This window comes from Anopheles arabiensis, chromosome 3 (assembly GCF_016920715.1).
Source record: "Anopheles arabiensis isolate DONGOLA chromosome 3, AaraD3, whole genome shotgun sequence".
NCBI lineage: Eukaryota > Metazoa > Arthropoda > Insecta > Diptera > Culicidae > Anopheles > Anopheles arabiensis.
In genome coordinates this window covers 17145926-17163752 of record NC_053518.1, presented here as the reverse complement: position 1 = coordinate 17163752, position 17827 = coordinate 17145926, and the positions used below count along the sequence as shown (strand labels likewise).

The 17827-nt window shown below is 48.9% G+C and overlaps 5 protein-coding genes across 5 annotated transcripts; 3 read left to right on the top strand and 2 right to left on the bottom strand.

The window, feature by feature from the left end:
* Positions 1-6640: 6640 nt before the first annotated feature.
* LOC120903449 (protein SCO1 homolog, mitochondrial) lies at positions 6641-7832 on the bottom strand. Its single transcript, XM_040312884.1, has 2 exons — positions 7710-7832; positions 6641-7642 (listed from the first exon to the last, which is right to left on the bottom strand). Exon 2 carries the CDS (start codon positions 7627-7629, stop codon positions 6799-6801), a length of 831 nt encoding a protein of 276 aa, XP_040168818.1. The 5' UTR covers positions 7630-7642; positions 7710-7832; the 3' UTR covers positions 6641-6798.
* Positions 7833-8137: 305 nt separating this feature from the next.
* On the top strand, positions 8138-8795 carry LOC120903451 (28S ribosomal protein S18c, mitochondrial). Its single transcript, XM_040312885.1, has 2 exons — positions 8138-8273; positions 8339-8795. The coding sequence occupies exons 1-2, from the start codon at positions 8234-8236 to the stop codon at positions 8743-8745; spliced, it is 447 nt and encodes a 148-aa protein (XP_040168819.1). The 5' UTR covers positions 8138-8233; the 3' UTR covers positions 8746-8795.
* Positions 8796-9128: 333 nt separating this feature from the next.
* Positions 9129-11059, top strand: LOC120902987 (nuclear pore complex protein Nup58-like). Its single transcript, XM_040312130.1, has one exon. The coding sequence runs from the start codon at positions 9282-9284 to the stop codon at positions 10821-10823; it is 1542 nt and encodes a 513-aa protein (XP_040168064.1). The 5' UTR covers positions 9129-9281; the 3' UTR covers positions 10824-11059.
* Positions 11060-11063: 4 nt separating this feature from the next.
* On the bottom strand, positions 11064-12152 carry LOC120902988 (DNA-directed RNA polymerases I and III subunit RPAC1). Its single transcript, XM_040312131.1, has one exon. It carries the CDS (start codon positions 12057-12059, stop codon positions 11073-11075), a length of 987 nt encoding a protein of 328 aa, XP_040168065.1. The 5' UTR covers positions 12060-12152; the 3' UTR covers positions 11064-11072.
* A 551-nt stretch (positions 12153-12703) lies between these two features.
* LOC120901542 (leucine-rich PPR motif-containing protein, mitochondrial) lies at positions 12704-17707 on the top strand. The gene is made up of 4 exons (XM_040309568.1): positions 12704-12873; positions 13059-13240; positions 13331-13676; positions 13759-17707. Exons 1-4 carry the CDS (start codon positions 12737-12739, stop codon positions 17426-17428), a joined length of 4335 nt encoding a protein of 1444 aa, XP_040165502.1. The 5' UTR covers positions 12704-12736; the 3' UTR covers positions 17429-17707.
* The last annotated feature ends 120 nt before the right edge of the window (positions 17708-17827 follow it).

Sequence of the window (17827 nt, the reverse complement as noted above, 5' to 3'; positions counted from 1 at the left end):
CTAGGATTTTGTCTACAAAGAAGACGTCCTAAGACGATCAGTCGAACACTCTTTTTATGAATTTGCAAAATATAGAGCTCTCTAATTTAATTTAATTAAATAAAACTATTTCCTATAATGCAAAGTCAGATGAAATTAATCAATTTTGTTTTAGAGAAGTATCACTTTACGTTTACACATACCTAACCTGTTAAGCTCCGTTAAATGGGTAACGATGTTGAACATTTTGAAAGATAGTTTTCCCTGTTTGCCCTTAGGAATGCTAATGATATTGTAGGATAACAAATTGATCATAAGCATTAAATTGTAATAAGACATGTTTTCACAACGCTTCAAAATTACATCAACAGCAAACTCCACAATCGCGTCCCAAATCTTACCTAAATCTATTCAATTTTTGTAATATGCATTCTCATCAATTGCTGATCGATCGACCCTCGCTCAACAATACCCATACCCCATTCGTCCAAACAAAACCAGGATATCCGATTTAAATGCCACATCCTTTCAGCATCCACTTAACCATCAAAAGCGACTCAACAATGTGTATAAAGAGAAGAAAAAGAAGAATCCAACCAGTTACACCGAATGGTACACACAAATAACACACAAAAAACACACAGCAATCGAACAATAATAAAAGTTCCTAATCTTATCATGACAGCAAAAATTAATATTAACTTCAACCGTTGTCAAATAAAGCCCGAAATGTCTTGGAAATATGAAAACGGTACGCCTGGTCGTGTTGAGTCGAGTGCGAGCAGCGGCAGGATAAAGCAATAACCCTCATCCATGACCATGACCAAGGACACTTACAATCTTGTTCGAAAAACGGATCCCCTTTCCCCCAAAGTGAGTGAGAAAGAGAACGAGAGATACATAGAGAGAAAGAGAGAGAGATAAGGGGGGCAAATCAATTCGGCTTTGGGCGCAGCAGGAAATGTTCGATATCATTTCGGAGGGCGAGCTGAAATAAATTCAATTTACGATAACTTTCAACAAGCTCAAGCATCACACCATTCGATTTGTAGCGCTTTTTTTTCTCCCTCTCTCTCTCTCTCTTTGAGCAATAAAAAATAGAACGTCACTCAACAGTAGCAACAACAACAACAACAAAAATGAGCACGAAAAAACCGACCCGGTAGCAACCGATAGAAGAAACCCTGGCAATACTACTACAACAATCCCACAATCGTCCTTCCCAGACATTCGGTACGATCGCATTCGTCCGTTTCTGCTGCTGTGTCATTTTTACTGAGCAATGCATTTTTTCCAATAAATAGATAGAAAAAAAACGAAGAGGAAATAACTGAGGAAAAACAGCATTTTCATCCGCGTGCGCGCTCGCGCCCACCACAGGAGCAATCAACTTTTGCAATTCGGAACAAAAAACTTTTCCCGTGCTCAATGTTTGGTGCTCATTTCAAAGTTCCAGCTTCGTAGACGAAGCCAAAGCAAGAAGAAGAAGAAGAAGAAGAAAAAGACCCAGCAACATTCCAAAATCAAGCCCCCTGTACAACCGCTCGCCCACCCAAAAGCTAGACTATTTGGCCAAGCCTTCGATACCGTCGCTTCCGGATGAACAAACTGGACACCCGTTTGATAAATTCTTCACCGTTCGGTGTGTTTTGTTGCCTGTTTTTTTTTTTTTGCTCCTACGGCTGTTCCAACTTACAATTACGAATGGTAAAACTTTGTTTTCCGATTCTTGCAAGTTGTTTAGTTTAGCGCGCATTGAATCGTTTTAGGAAGGACTGTTCCTGTGTTAGATTAGGTTTTAAAGAGAAATTCTTGGAAGGTTATTCCTAGAAAGATGCGGGGTTCACAGTTTTCCTTAGCGGTGAAAAGGAAGATCGATCTTTAATGGAAGGCTAGTTTTTGACTGATGTTTTCCTTATTTGATTGGAGTTCGATTGCCAGGTAATTTTTCATTTGAGATACACAGAAGTAACTCGCCTCCGAGGCAATACGGACACAAACATTGTCAGTGTTTGGAAAAATAAGATCGATTTTTGTTTGTAGTTTCGCTGCAATGTTTTGATGAAGCGTTCTTCTCATTACACAGTGACAAAAAGTGATCAAAACTTGTAGAACATTTAGTTTTAATTGCTGATTATTTGGAATCGGTTACCAGCTTGTTCAATTGGGATTGAATTGAATTTTCTTTGCATGAAATGTTTATAATGCAGTGTTTCTTTTTACATGAGTTCATTAAGCGCAACCTTCTCACGAAAGGGCTACTATTGAAGGAAACTGTTAAAGATGCATTTTGATCACAATTTGATGCATCTTTGCAATTCTTCAAATGACATATAGATAGGGTTTTGATGATGATAATGATAATGATGAAAGAAGGACGTTTAGAAGAAGAAGGAAGGTTAGAGAAGGACGAAATTATATAAAGATGTGTTGTATTTATTACTTTAAAAAAATATACGTATTACATTATAAAATTTAATTACGAGTGGATGATATGATATATAAGGCTTTCGGAATCCGATTTGGTGCCACTAAATCAAATCATCTTCTGGACTGACGCATGTTCACTTACGCGCGCGTGTCTCGAATGTATGAAGAATCAAAAAATGTTATATCAATTCGAATAAAAAACTTTTTTAAAGAATTGTTTAATTAAATAGGAAAAACTAATTTAAATTCCATCTATTTATTTCCTATGGCATTTACTATTTCCGAATGCAACAATTTGTACCTCTAAAAAATAATGAGTTGTGAACATTCATCGACAGGTGGTGAGGCGTTCTTGGCTCATTTGTTCTTTGAGAAGGATAGCGATGAACATCGGTTCCCCAACCTATCTGCTCTACAAGATATGTTGGTAGCATACCATGTAGGATTTCGTAAATAAAAATCATAGTCTGATACACAACACTTTGCTTGACTGACATCGATTGTAATATGTCAAGCAGAATAAGAGATGAAGTGTATGTACCAAGACCCAAAACTAATGTCATAACTCTTGATTAATGGCTACATTGCGTATTTAAGTTAAGAGACGCTTAAACCCCATATCTGGTCTTGGTCCTATACAAAATAGTGTACTTTATTTTTCCCCGAAGCCTCGATCTTTTGTACAGTGTTGTGAACGTTAGTCACACTAAACTCATCCAGTGTCGCCCTCTGTGAGGAATTACAGAAAATAACACCGTGTGAACGAACCAGTCGTTAATAATTATTAACAATTCTTAGGGTTCAAGCTACCAAGCTCTAAATAAAGCATGAAGTTCTATATTGAGTGACTAATGACCCCCTAAGAGTTATTTTGGTAGCTCCTATCAAAACAGCATTGATAAAATACCCTCAAATAAAATATAATCAAGACTGTTAAAACTCAAACGTAACATTTGATATCGAAGCAACAGATCCTAGTGACGCATTTTAGCGAGTCATCTAAACACCTTCTCAATTATGTCCTTGATGGAAATGAAGGTATACAAATGTGCTTTAAATCATCCCAAATCATGATACATACAAAACAGACGGAAATAATTAAAAAAAGAGATTTTAAAACATATTCCTAATCCCAAAAATGCAGTCTTTCTAACAAGCATAGGACCGTCACGATTTACACTTCTTCTTTTATAAACACCACTACCAGTGTTAGTAGCATTTGATTGTGGGAGTTATTTGTCCAAGTGGGAGTCCCGATCGCATGGCAGGATCTTTTTTTCCTTCCGCTAACATACGACCATACAAAAATTAAAATGGGATCAGTCTTACTCCAGGTGTTCTGATAAATGCTTAGAAATTAGGAAGTGCAGTTTTACATATTTCACAGATGCTCCTCTCTAATGTGCAAAAAATCGTCAAAAGGAAAGAAATATGACAACGCACTATATTCTTATTACGAAAATAACCATAAAATATAAAACTATACAGGTCTTCTCGCACTAAATAGCTCTCTAAAACTAAAATTTACACATTCCTCACGTTTAACAGCACATAAATAACTCCCCAACAAGCGCACCGAATAAAACACTCACACCAACTAACCGTATAGCACACGGAAGGATTTACATTAACTTAAACTGGGCTATAAGGAGCAAACCCCCCCGGCCTCTGACATGCGAGAAGGAAAACTTCATCCACCATACGGGAAAGCCAACAAAAAATAGAAAAGCATAGAAAAAGTCGATACGATAAGCGAGAGCAAAGCGAGCAAAAATGCCAAAATACAACAGTCAACACGACGGGTGAGAAAGTTTTAATTTAATCTTCCCATGTCCGTGTGTAGTGTTGTACCCCCCCCCATGCCCCGGCGTTTTTCGAAAGCTTCCGAGTGTACCGGGCCCCTTTGTATGCTTTTTGTCTATTCAACACCCCCTCCCCCCCTCAGCACTCTTACAATTCCACTGTACATGCGGAGCATTATTGCACTACTGCTTATGGTTAGTTTTCCACGAATGCGAACCACCAAGTGCACATCGAACGGAAACTAGGAGAGAGGGAGAGAGAGAAAAAGCAGGATCGAAATGCAACAACAGCTAAAAATAAAGGAAAAAAAGACCTTTTAAACTTTTCTCCACACCACAGAACAAACGGCAAACATTGTGGAAGTGTGCAAAAGGGAAAAAGCTTCTTCCCCCCCTCAACTCCCCCCTCCGGGAACCGACTTAAAAGCAAATACGTCCCAAAGTCGTCTTACGATGTTTAACACTTTGCAGTACAACAATTTTTGTCCCTGCAAATGCACCAGCGATGCGTGCCGGTTTTGGTTGCAGGCAGCTAATGGCTACCGGAAGATGGTAAAAGCCCTACCGCCTAGCATACAAAGTACGAGCGGAAGTAAGGGATGTGCTCCTGTGTGTATGTGTGTGTGTGTGTGCAAAGACCAACGATCAAAGCCATTATTGTTTTCATTATTCTACCAACGATCAGCATCTCGGTACCATCATCATCTACCGACACACCGCTCTCGGTGCACAGGAACTTTGCACCAGCGACTTAAGTTTTAACACGTCCCCAGGACATACCACTGACCGTCAACACGGTAGGTACTCACGTAATCCGTTGCCACAAACACACACACACACACACACACACACACATACACGCCAAGAGGGTTGCTGTCCTCTTCCTTTCCTTTGTGGTATAGCTTCGGACAAACGGCAAAACCTAAAAACAAACAAACAAAGATGTAAAACCTCGGCTGCTCTAACTTTGCACTTCGCGTCTTAATTAAACTTTTGCAAAGAAGATTACGTTTTATGCTGGTTAAATCTTTAACAGCAGCTAAAACTACGAGCAGCGGGAGGACTGTTGGTTTTTTGCATACTTACTAAAAATACGCGCTTTGATGTCTGTTGGCCCTGCTCTCGATGGAAGGGAGAACAAAAACTATTTGCTTTTACTTTCAGTATGTAAAATCGGGCCATGGGGCCTTGGGGTTGATTAGCTGTGTGCCGGACACTACTGTGAACTAGTTATTATGGTCTGGGAACTAAGGACTCCAGGACTAAGCAATGCCTTTGGGCCGCGTTCTGTCCCTGACCGTGGTACCTTCCGAGATACCTGATGCGAATAGAAATGTTTAACTCGGTTCCATTTCAACCCATGTATCATTTCTAGTTCCGATCGGTAGTTTCGAATCAGTTCAACTACTACGAAAATCGTCAGTTGAGGCCATTTGTGTTTGATCCCAGTTTAGATTAGATATGTCTTTATATAAAATGGATATTTATCGGTTCCACCATCTGTCCAGCCTATCCAGGTACTACTTGTTCCTGTCCGTAAGTCTCTGTTCCTTTTTCTACTCTAGGTTCCTTCGTACTAGGGATGGTAAAAATGAAGTTTTCATCGGAATCGTTCCCGGCTAGCTCCGAAGTATTCTGAAATCGATTCCAGATAGTAGGTCCGAAATCCGTTTCTGGAATCGATTCCAGAATTGGCTCCGGAATAGGAATCGGTACCGGCATTGGTTCCAAAATCGGCTCCGCTAACCGTTCCAGAATCGATATGGGCTCAGAAATCGAAATTGACTCTGAAATCAGAATCGGCATCGAAATCGGATCTCCATAAGAATAGGCGTTTGGGTCCAATGATGCTACGTATCGATGAAGCCGCAAAGAATCAAAATTTACTTGTAAACGATTCATTCTGATAGAGATTTCCGGACTGACTTCGCTTCTGAAACTTCTTATTTCAAGAACTGATTCTCTTTCCGGAGTTAATTTCATTTCTGGAGTCAATACTGATTCCGTTACCGAAACACATTGCGATTTCCAAATCAATTCCGTCGGCCTCGGGCGTCGGGGAGTCAACTCCGGCATTCGGCTCAGTAGTCAATTCCGGCAATCGGAATCGATTTCAGCATCGGGACCGGCGTCGGAATTGATTCCGAACACGGAAATCGGGTAGATCAGATTCCGAGCTCCCACCACTGTTTCGTATCTCATATTCTGTCTCTTGCTATGGCGATCCTGCACCATTCAAAGAGGATCATAATTGAGAAAAGCTAGTCAAAGTAAGAATATATTAACTATAATACTGATAATGAAACGAACTGATAAAACATATTGAAATTATAATGTATTATGTATGGTTAAATGGCCACAAACAATCTCATCATATTTCTGTTCTCAATACTTTCTGCCATTCGACCTCGAATAAGTAACAGCAGGAATTTATCATTACGACGAAATGCTGCCGAGTTTTTAATCAACTTAACAAATATGCTGCATTGCCACTGGCACGCTACTATACTTTAATTGATACAAGCCATCCATCCATCCATCCATCCATGCACACACAAACCCAAAGCTAGATCACCCCAACCCGCCTCTACCACCAGGCCGATTTGTGCGTCTGCTTAAACTTTGCCATGTTGATCAGGATGGAGTTCTTTATCGATTCCTTGTCACGGTTCTGGCCATAGTAATCCACGAACTCACCGTTCGGATCGATCAAGTACATGATGATCGTGTGATCGACGATGTAATCGTTATCCTCATCCTTCGGCCCGGCACTAAAGTACACACGGAATGCACGACATACCTGCGCCACCTGCTCCACCGTGCCAGTGAGGCCGAGCAGCTTGGGCGAAAACTCCTTCACGTACTTGCCCACTATCTCTTTGCTGTCGCGCTGCGGATCGACGGTAATGAAGATCGGCTGCACCGGGTCGGCGTCCTTCTCCTTCGCCAGATTGTCCACCACCGCCGCCATCTTCTCCAGCTCGTCCGGGCAGATGTCGGGACAGTGCGTGAAGCCGAAGTAGATGAGCAACCATTTGCCGAAGAAATCGGCCGATTTGCGCGGATTGCCGTCCGAGTCGACCAGGTCCCACTTGCCACCGATGGCCGCCTTGCCGAGCTGTCGTTTCCGCTCCCGCAGCAGCGCCTGCTCCTTCTCGTCCTTCACGTACCACATGAACCCGAGCACGCCGATACCGGCGGTGGCAATAAATGCAAAGCTTTTCCACGTAATGGGACCCTTGCCCTTCATCGGATCGGACTGGCGGTTTGTATGCTGTAGTCGGGTCAGTATGGAACCGTGTTTGCTCCACCGGCCAGCCGGATTACAAACACTATTTGCTCGGGCGCTGAACAGTCCGGCACTCCCACACAGCTCACCGAAACTTCGGCTGGAGAGTTTTAGCAACAGTTTCGACATGTCGGGGTATTCTGCGGGGGGACAAATTGTAAAACTCAATTAATCACGGTATAGAGGATAAGATTAGTAAGAGTTTTACCTTTTTTCACACGACACTATATATTTACACACATTTAAACAATTTGTGTAATTATTTTGCACTGCTTTTTTCTGCCGGCAATGTTGTTACGTGCGTTTTGACATTTTTTATCTCACGACTAAAGAGTGCCTAGTGGAGAGGGTTGCAAATTTATTGGAAGAAGTTTGGTAGACCCAAACGACTTTGACATTTGAGATACATTTTCCAATTCCGTACAAATTGCTTCAATTTCTGAATATAATTTTCTAGTAAAAAATACAAACCCTGTTTCATTTTTTCCCATGTTTGAAACCGCAAAATGTCTCTAAACTTTCTGTTTCTCTTTAATCTTACAAAAAAACGTTATTCTGTTGGCGATACATCACACTACTGTCAAAAGCACAACTCAAATATTGATCTAACCTTGTAACACACATGTCTTGCTCTGACAGCACCGAATGTCAATAATTACAACATTCTGCCGCAAATCATCTGCACCTCGCAGGAAAACATACATACAATCCGTGATCATCTTATCGTTTCATAATGATTTGCGGTGTGCGAAGCAGTTTACGATCAGCTCGTGGTAAGTGCAACTAGATCAGCCATGCAATGATGCAAACGAAAAATGTATAATGTGCGTTTCCACAGCCATTTCAGGTTATGTAAACACAGGAGCACTGGTTGCTCCCACAGCGACCCGATCGGCTGCACCCTACAAGCACTACACGACGAGCGCCGATAATAACGATTCCCCCGTGGTGCTGAAGGATAACCCTTTCGCCAAAGAGCGAGTACAGTGCGTGCTGTGCAAACACGGCATCGATCCAGATTACAAGAACGTGCAGCTACTGTCCCAGTTTCAGAGCCCATACACCGGCCGGGTGTACGGTCGCAACATTACGGGCCTGTGCAAAAACCGTCACGAGCAGGTGGAACGGGAAATCATCAAAGCGCAGAATGCTGGATTTATGCCCACCTACCATAAGGCGGTCGAGTTCCTGAACGACCCGAAATTGTTCGACCCCGAGAAGGCGATTCGCCCGCACAAATATTAAGTCTCGCACTGTAGTAGGGAACGCAATAAATCATTACTTTTACCGTTAAATGTGTCGTTATGTTATAAACAGCAAACCTGTTTCTCTGTCTGCAAGACTTCGATTTCGTTATCGACAAACAATTTGGATCCTCCACACTCCAATCACATTCTGTTGGTAGAGGTTATTTACTTCATTTCATCGTTTAACAATTCTCAATCTAAATGAAAATAAGTCGTTGGGCCGGTGTCTCACTTTGTAAAAAAAAAATCCTACTCCAAATTGTATTTTTTTATTAAAAATAGGTAAAATCAACCACTCAACTAAAAAGCATTTTGTTGTACAATCTCCACTGCGTGCCAACCACTAGGCACTGTCAACGATCAGACTCGTTTGACGTTTGACAACCGCCAGGCTCAAACAGTTTACTTCAGCGCTTGCTTTCCCTCGTTTTTTCTGCGAGGAAAACAAACTCACGGTTTCCGCCGGGAAATCTAAATTTCCCGTCCTTGTGTGTGCACCGTGTTCCGACCTCCGCCTGCCCGCCGCTCGCCAAGATGTCCGGGTTTTCATTCGGCACCCCAACAACATCGGCTCCCGCCTTTTCCTTCGGTACGCCAGCGGCAGCAACGACAAGCATCGCGGCAGCCGCCCCACTAGCAACGGCAGCAGCGGCAGCGGCACCAGCGACGGGATTTTCCTTCGGAGCCCCGGCCACCGCTACAACGACGACAGCACCCACGGCCACCGGGTTTAGCTTCGGCAAACCGGCCGCAACCACAGCAACGGCAGCCGCCCCACTATCGTTCGGCCTCGGAGCTACCTCCACCGCGGCAACCCCGTTCGGTGCCGGGCTGAGCGTATCGGCCGGAACCACAGCCACCGCCACCACGACGTCAACGTTTGCCGTACCCACGCTAAACTTCGGAACTGCTGCAACCGCAACGGCCGGTGGTGCAACCGGGACGCTCGGGCTTGGAAATGCCGGCGGCGGTCTTTTCGGTGCTGCCAAAGCGACAACCACCGTAGCCACACTGGCGGCAGCTCCTGCCACCACCACCACCGCCGCCCCCGCCACGGTTGGGCTGGGCGGCGTTGACATAAACGCCAACCAGCCCAAATCGGTCGAGGGCAAGAGCGACAACACGAAGGCGAAGGAATCGCAAGTGCCGCAGGAAATCATCAGCACCGTGGAGCACCTGAAGGAGTACATCAAGAAGCAGAAAACGATCGGCTCGGACATTGCCCGCTCGTCCGCCCGCAAGATGTCGAACGTGTCGAGCGAAATCAAGAGTCTGAACAGCACGCTCGCCGAGCTGTCGAACAGCGTGAGCAACAACCAGAACGCGATCAAGATGCTGCGCCACGAAACGTCCGGCATTACGCGCCAGGCCGATATGGCGCAGCGCACGCAGGAAACGCCGGCCGGGCTGCAGTTCGAGAACACGCTACCGCTGCAGTACTTCATCGAGCTGATCCAGAAGTACGAATCGGACCTGATCAACCTGAAGCAGCAGGTCGAGCTGACGGAGAAGCACATGAACTCGCTCACCACGCCGCAGTACTTTACGCCCCAGGATCTGAAGCTCTGCCTGCAGCAGATCTACGAAAGCTTCGTGGCCCTGGCCGGCCGACTGCACGAGCTGCACCAGAAGGTGGAAACGCAGAAGGAGCAGTATCTCAACCTGCGACGCTACCTGCTGCGCGACAATACGGACGTGTTCGAGGGTGGCGAGGGCGCGAAGGAGGGCAGCAGTGCGGTGGACAAATTTGCCCTCAACATCTCATCCGGCCCGACCCCGTTCTCGACGGTGATGGGCGGCAACGTGAGTTTCGGCGTTTCGTTGAGACAAACCGGTGCCGGTACGTCGCTGTGGTCGGGCGCAGGGACGGGTTTGGCGGGTGCCGACCAGGGCAAGGGTGCTCCGTTCGGGCAGACGAACTTTTTCGGCATGAATGCGGGCGGCAGTGGTGTGGCGGGTGGTAGCGATGCGTTCGGAAATCGGTTAGGGTTTGGTTTTGGGTCGACGGCAACGACCGGAGCGGATGCGTTCAATCTGCAGAAGCCACCGATAGGGAGCAAAAGGAATAAGTTGTAATAATAAAGATTGTAATTTGGAGAAACCTTTGAGAACGTGTATGACGAACAGATAAAAGTACGAGTTAGGGTCGTTTTTTAATTGGTTTACTTCCGAAATTCGTGAAAAAGGTGTTCAGTTAGTTCGTTATTCTAGCCCTAGTTTTGTATTATTTAGACTTCTTTTTACAAAAGTGGTTACTCTATCATTCTATTGTAACATATGCTGTACACTACTCCTCAATAAAACGCCAACCATCAATCCCTTTCTTCAGTTGCCCTTTATTTCATCCAAAAACATTCGGCACTTTTTCTTCAGCACCTTGGCCGCCTCCACAAAGATAACCTCCGGCTTGAGCGCACCGAGCGATTCCACCGTAAAGATAAAATGATTGCGCACCCGTGCGATCGTGACCGCGTCCGCCAGCTGCGGATATCGGTACACATTCCGGCTGCAGCTGTCGTACCGCGCGTCCTTCACGTATGCCTCGTCATCCTTCGCAATCTCGATCACGCCGGGTGAGAAGCACTTCTGCAGCAACCGTGCATCGTTCCCAGCGACCGACCGGTTCAGCTTAATGTCCGGCAGCAACCGGTACGATACGGTCGCGACCGGCGAAAACTTGGCATGATCCTTCCCGACGCCCTTCACCGCAAACAGCTTTATGTCGAACTCGTGCCCGGGGCGCATCTTGCTGATCAGAATATCATCGTCGATCGGACCGACCGCCGCCTCCGTGTAGATCGTGGCCTGATTCCCGATCGGTACCCACTTGATCTGGCCCGAGTAGATGCTGTGATTCTTGTACATGTTCTCGTTGTTGGTCACCTCGGTCGAGTCTTTGTTTTTGCGCGTACACTTCACCTTCAGCTCGAACTCGAGCGTGTCCAGCGCGGACGGTGGGTCCGTCTCGTTCGCCTTGTACTCGAACATGCGCGGATCGGCCCGCAGCGGAATGAGCCCGAGCCGGTGCGCCAGCACCTCGTCCTGTATGATGGAGGTGTTGTTGTAGATGTGCACCTTCTCGATCGCCATGCTCGGCACCTCGCTCAGCATCAGGCGCCGGAACACGTTCGCGATCGCGCAGCTCACCCCGATCATGTCGAACTCGAGCTCGTTCTCGTCGTACCGCACCACGACGATCTGCAGCTTGCGCTTGAACGACTCAAAGTCCCACAGTTCGTCCGCCAGCCCGTAATCGTTCGCATCCTGCTTCAGCTTGTACTCCTCCAGGTAGAGCAGCGGCTTTGTGGTCATCTTTAATTTACTTTTATTTCCCCTTGAGCTTCTGGAGCGAGCTGCACGTGCTCTTTGTTGATAATTGTGCGTGTCTGTTGTGTACCGGGCGGATGGAATTGTTGTGACAGCTCCGCTGCACAGCACTGCAGTGAAATTCAGTGTGGCCAGATTATTGGCGGTTTTCGTAAGAAGTATCAACATTTTATCGCTAGTTTTCGGAAGGAGATTTTTTCGGTAGTTGTCGGCAACCTGATCAAAGCGGTCGCACCAATGTAGGCCTTTCTGAAGTGTCGATCTGAAAATTGTACTATGGATTCTAAGCCAACAAAGAATTGAGATACACATATTGTTCTGAGCGGTGGTAAGTTCCTCGAGAGTATTCTCGGGGCTCCAAATTGCCGCTCTGAGTCTTCCCATTACTCAATCGGATGCAATTGTATCGGACGTGCTGTAAATTGATTTTAAATTCGATTGAAATTGTGCTATTTAGCTATTTCGATAAAAACTGCGATTATTTGGATGAGTTTTATAGTTTATTGATAAAAAAAAATATAAAAAAATCCCGCGTATCTCGGGAATAGACTGTACAGAGAAATCCATATTCTGGTCACTCTGGTGACATTTTGCTCTGCGGGCACTTTGACAGCCGAGCGACCTGTCAAGCGCATTGTTCGCGCACGCTTTCAACAGAAAACATGGCCTCGATACTGCGGTCGAGCAAATTTGTGCGATATTTCGCCGGTTTTGCACGAAATCTGGTGTTCAGCACTGCCCGCGAAACGGAAAGCAGCTTCGTCCAGCAATCGCAATGTCTGTGTGGTAATTTCACCAGGTAAGGGGAGCGGAATTTGACACCAGAGATCCTCTCTCTAGCCTCGGTGGGAGCCCGGTGCCCCACATACCAGCAAAACCCACCCGGCACAATTACGCAACATGTCCGAGGCGCCGTCTACCACAGGGGCGGCTCCTTGTAATTTACGAAATGAATTAATTTAAATGTTTATTTTCCTTTTTTAGCGGTTTTGCAACTGCTGCCACCAAGAGCAAGAATGGACTGGACCGGTCGCTGAAGCGGCTGGACGAAGACGTGCGCCGTTCGGGCCGCATCTCCCGGCGGGACCTGGAGGAGGTGCTGGAGGAGATCCGCATCAATCGTTCGGCCACAAGCGCACAATCCCTGCTGGTGATTCGGTGCTGCGGTAAGACGCGATTACATCACCATTAAAATCAACAAAACAAGAAACAGCAATTTCACAATCATGTATCATCCCACCCCCGTCCCACATTAGGCAATTTGGTGCCGGAAGAGTTGCCCGAAGTGCGTACCGCGCTGGTGCAGGAAATATGGAAAACGCTCAAGAACCTGAACGTGGCCATGGATGTGTCGCACTACAATGCGCTGCTGCGCGTGTACCTCGACAACGAGCATCCGTTCTCGCCGACCGAGTTCCTGGCCGACCTGCAGTCGAAGGGCATCGAGCCGAACCGGGTCACGTACCAGCGGCTGATTTCGCGCTACTGCCAGCAGGGTGACATTGAGGGTGCAACCCGGATCTTGGAGTTTATGCGCGAGAAGCAGCTGCCGGTGAATGAGTACGTCTTTAACGCGCTCATCATGGGTCACTCGCAGGCAGAGTAAGTAGGGGCTGTTATTTGAAACACATTTAACGGAAATTTAAAACGAAATATTAACTTTTTTCTATTTTTGCTCTTGTAGTGATCTGGAATCGGCAACCGGAATCTTGGCGGTGATGGCACAGGCAGGCCTGCAACCTTCCGCCGACACGTACACAACGCTACTGTGCGGTTACGCCCGCAAGGGCGATATTGATTACATCTGCAAAACGATCGACAGCTGCGAGCAGAAGGAAATCTTCCTGCTCGACAAGGACATCCTGGAAATCATCTACTCGCTCGCCACCAACGGCCATCCGGAGAAGGTGGACCGGTTGGTGGAGAAAATTCGTCGCCAGGCCGGCTACAACCAGGACGCGGTGAACGTAATCCTGCGCCTAATCAACCGTGGCTACGAGGAGGTAGGCCTGAAGGTGCTCCGTACGATGCCCCGTGCATCGAAGAACGACGGTGAGCTGGCCAACACCGGCAGCTTCCTCGTGCGGCAGCTGGTGCGCGCCAAACGGCCGGCAGAGAAGGTGGTCGAGATTTGCAAGGAGTTGCAGGACGGTGGTATGAACGATCGGGCCTACCTGATCGCCCTCGAGACGGCACTGAAGGGCGGCGAGGTTGAGCTAAGCTTTGCCCTGCTGGAGGAGCTGGTGAAGCAGAATCAACCGATCCGGCAGCACTTTTTCTGGCCGCTGATGTGCGCAAACGACCCCAAGTGGACGAAGGAGGAGCGCACCGAGCGTGTGCTGAACGTGCTGCGGTCAATGGCGGAAAAGTTCAAGATCTACCCGAGCGGCGAGACGGTGCGCGAGTATGCCGTGCCGAATCTGCCGGTCAGCAACAGCGAGATCGTGATACAGCTGCTGCGCAGCGCTGGCATATCGCTGGCCGTCGCTAGCTCGAGCTGTGCGTACGTCGCGCTCGAGCGAAACAATCTCAAAGAGGCGGCCAACATTGCCGCCCGCTACCGGGCGTTCTATTCGCCCGGCATCTACCGCAAACCGCTGGTGCAAGCGCTGCTGCAGTCGCGCGACGTCGACTCGTACGTGCGGTTCGCGCGTGCCATGCACGATGGGCTGGTGCGTAACCGGTCCGGGGAGGAGGAAAGCGAGCCGGTTGCGGAGGGGGAAAGCAACGGAAACAGCACGGAAGCGGTGCAGGCCGAAACGATGGGCAACTTGATCTACGACGCGGTTGGTGCGTTCAAAACCGATCGGGTCGAGATGGTGCGCAAGATACTGACCGGGTTCGTCAACCAGGGCCTTTCGATTAGCAACGGACTGGCGGAAAAGATCCAGGAGCGGATGGGCAGCGAAATGACGGCCGACATCTCGAGCATGCTGTCGAAGCTGGCGGCGGGCGATTTGGAACCGATCGAGCTGGAACGGAAGCCGGCCCAGGGTCAGCAGCGGCAAAAGACACCGATCGCCAGCCTGTCCGTGCCGCAGCTCGAGCGGCTGGTGGCGGATCTGGAGGCGCGCAAGGAAAACGCCAATGCGGTCAAATCGCAACTGATCCGGTCGGTGATCCGGTCGAACGATATCGACAAGACGAGGGAGGTGCTGCAGAAGCTGGAGGGCGAAAACTACATCGTCAGTCCGGGCGTTTACGGCATGATGATCGACATGCTGGCCACGAACGGCAAGCTGGAGGAAGCGTTCGAGCAGCTGAAAGCAGTCAAAGCCAAGCAGCCCGACTTCCAGCTGGATCGCGTCAAGGTGGTACGGTTGGCGCACAGTCTGCTGGAGGCGGAGCGGTTCGACGAGGCGCTTGCGTTCCTGCAGACGAACGCACCGACCGCCGTGACCGCGGTGGAGGCGGGCAAGGAGCAGGAGGAGCCGCAGCGTGAGGTCGACTTTGTGTACAACAGTGCGTGCTGGCGACTGCTCAACACGCTCGCGGATCGCGGCAACGTGCAGCAGGTGAACCAAATGTTCGACCACCTGATGGACAAGGGCTACATTACGCCGCAGAACATTTTCCTCGGCTCACTGATCAAGGTGCATCTGGTGCGGGATGATCTGCCGGCGGCGATGAACACGTTTGCCGACATCTGCCAGAAGCACCGCACGACGCCGTGGAAGACGGAGCTGACCTGTCGGTTGATACAGGCGGAAGATGCCACCAACCTGCAGCGGCTGACCGATCTCAGCACGGAGGTGCACGGCGAGGTGAACAGTCTGTACGATCTCGTGTTTGCGTTCGTCGACTGTGGGCGCATCCGGCAGGCGCGCAAGATACTGGAAACGCCCGGCCTGCGCACGCGCTACCAGCGCATCCAGACGGCGTGCGAACGCTATCAGCAGGAGGGCAAAACGGCCAGCCTGGAGGGGCTGATGGAGGCGACCAAGGATTTGAGCCATATCGACCGGAGCGAGATCTACCACAAGCTGCTGCAGAGCTACATCACCGAGAAGGATGCGGAAAAGTCGCTCGGGCTGTGGACGCGCATGCAGGAGGAAAGCGTCTCCCCGTCCGACGCGTTCCTGACGGAGTTGGGCGAGTTTTTGAAGAGCAATGGGTACGAGGTTCCGTTCGCAATGCCTGCGCAGGCAGCAAAAGCGGCAAAGGAAAGCCAACCCAAGCAGGCGAAGGGCGCTAAACAGGGAGTGGCTGCTGCGGCAGCGGCACCGAAACCATCGGCCAAACAGGAACCGAAACGTCCCCAGTCCAGCGGTCCCATGCGTGAGCTGAAGCTGGCAATTAAAGCGAACAACCCGGACCGTATCCTGGCCGCTTACGAAGCGCTGGACGGAACGAGCGCCCAGAAACCCAACCTCACCGAACAGTCGGCCGTTATTGAGGCGCTCGTCAACCGGGACCGTCTTACCGAAGCGTCCAAGCTGGTGCTGGACCTGTTGGAGCAGAAGCTGTTCCCGATTCCGCGCACCTTCAAGTACTTCCTCAACAAGCTCGCCATCAGCGGCGATGTGGCGACCTTCGACCGCATCGGTGCGCTCATCTCGGACGACCTAAAGCGGCAGATCTCGTTCGACAATCGGCTCTGCCACGCGAACGTGTCGAACGGCAACGCCGACCAGTACCTGCGCCAGCTGGAGGAAGCGGTCGGCAAGGTGAAGGACAAGGAGGAAGCGATCGCGGCGGCCAAGCACTTCCCGATCGGTGGCGCTTCGGGCATCCTCGCCAAGCACCCGGAGCTGCACGAGCGCTACGAGCAGCTGGCGGAATCGTACGCCAAATGGGGCCTGCTGGCACCGGTGAACGCTCTCTGGATCCATTACTTCATCGACGGTGCGACGGAGAAGGAGAACGGCATCTGGACGCGCCACCTGAGCGACAGCTCGCGCATCATGTTCCAGAAGATCATCCAGCAGGCGCGGGAAGCGAAGGACGAGGTGCTGTGCCGCCGGCTGATCGAGAGGCTGCGCGACTCGAAGGTGTCGGAAAAGGGCAAGGGGCTGATCTACAGCTGCATGCTGGACATTCTGGTGGCGAAGGAGCGGCCGGAAGAGGCGCTCGCGACGCTGGAGGAAGGGCTGAAGGTGACGTGCCTGGAGAACCTGAACCGGACGGCACTGAAGCGGCTGCAGGAAAGCTTGGCCGCAAAGGGCAAACCCTTCCCGCACACCATTCCGGCGAAGAGCGGCAAGGCGGCGGCCAGGGACCCGTCCTCCACCAGCAGCAGCGACAGTGACAGCGAGAGCAGCAGTGACGAGGAAGCGACCAAAGCGGCGGCCAAGTCTGCCAGCAAACCAACCACCAGTAGCAGCAGCAGCAGCAGCAGTAAGAATCTGTTTTAAGGCATTTGCAAGCGTTCTGTGACGCGTTGTGTTTTCTAGCTATAAGTGTAGATTCACTAGTGGTGTGAAACCGAGAAGCTTTAGAGAAATATCAGGACGACGTCACGAAATCATCTTCAAAGGCCACGCGCACCCTCGCGGCCTTTGTATTTAAATCAACCAGCATTAGTCACAAACCATAGATTATGTACGTGTTTAGGTATAGTTGGCTTTTGTTTTGCTTTGCTCGCTTATTGGGAATTGAGCGTGAGCACAATAAAATTCCAAGCCACAACTTAACGCTTTTTTTGTTCACTTCTTTTGGCCCGCTGTGCAAAGCAACGGAAGGCGTTATGCCGTTCTGAGAATTTTATCATGCCCTCTTTTTCTCTCCAACGCCAAATTTGTCGAGCAGCTCGT

Bases quoted from the DNA above. Each gene is read 5' to 3' on its own strand.
- LOC120903449 (XM_040312884.1), bottom strand. From the start codon at position 7,629: ATGTCGAAACTGTTGCTAAAACTCTCCAGCCGAAGTTTCGGTGAGCTG.
- LOC120903451 (XM_040312885.1), top strand. From the start codon at position 8,234: ATGATTTGCGGTGTGCGAAGCAGTTTACGATCAGCTCGTG. The intron at 8,274-8,338 runs GTAAGTGCAACT...GCGTTTCCACAG, and splicing joins CAGTTTACGATCAGCTCGTG to CCATTTCAGGTTATGTAAAC.
- LOC120902987 (XM_040312130.1), top strand. From the start codon at position 9,282: ATGTCCGGGTTTTCATTCGGCACCCCAACAACATCGGCTCCCGCCTTT.
- LOC120902988 (XM_040312131.1), bottom strand. From the start codon at position 12,059: ATGACCACAAAGCCGCTGCTCTACCTGGAGGAGTACAAGCTGAAGCAG.
- LOC120901542 (XM_040309568.1), top strand. From the start codon at position 12,737: ATGGCCTCGATACTGCGGTCGAGCAAATTTGTGCGATATTTCGCCGGT. The intron at 12,874-13,058 runs GTAAGGGGAGCG...TTCCTTTTTTAG, and splicing joins CTGTGTGGTAATTTCACCAG to CGGTTTTGCAACTGCTGCCA. The intron at 13,241-13,330 runs GTAAGACGCGAT...GTCCCACATTAG, and splicing joins GCTGGTGATTCGGTGCTGCG to GCAATTTGGTGCCGGAAGAG.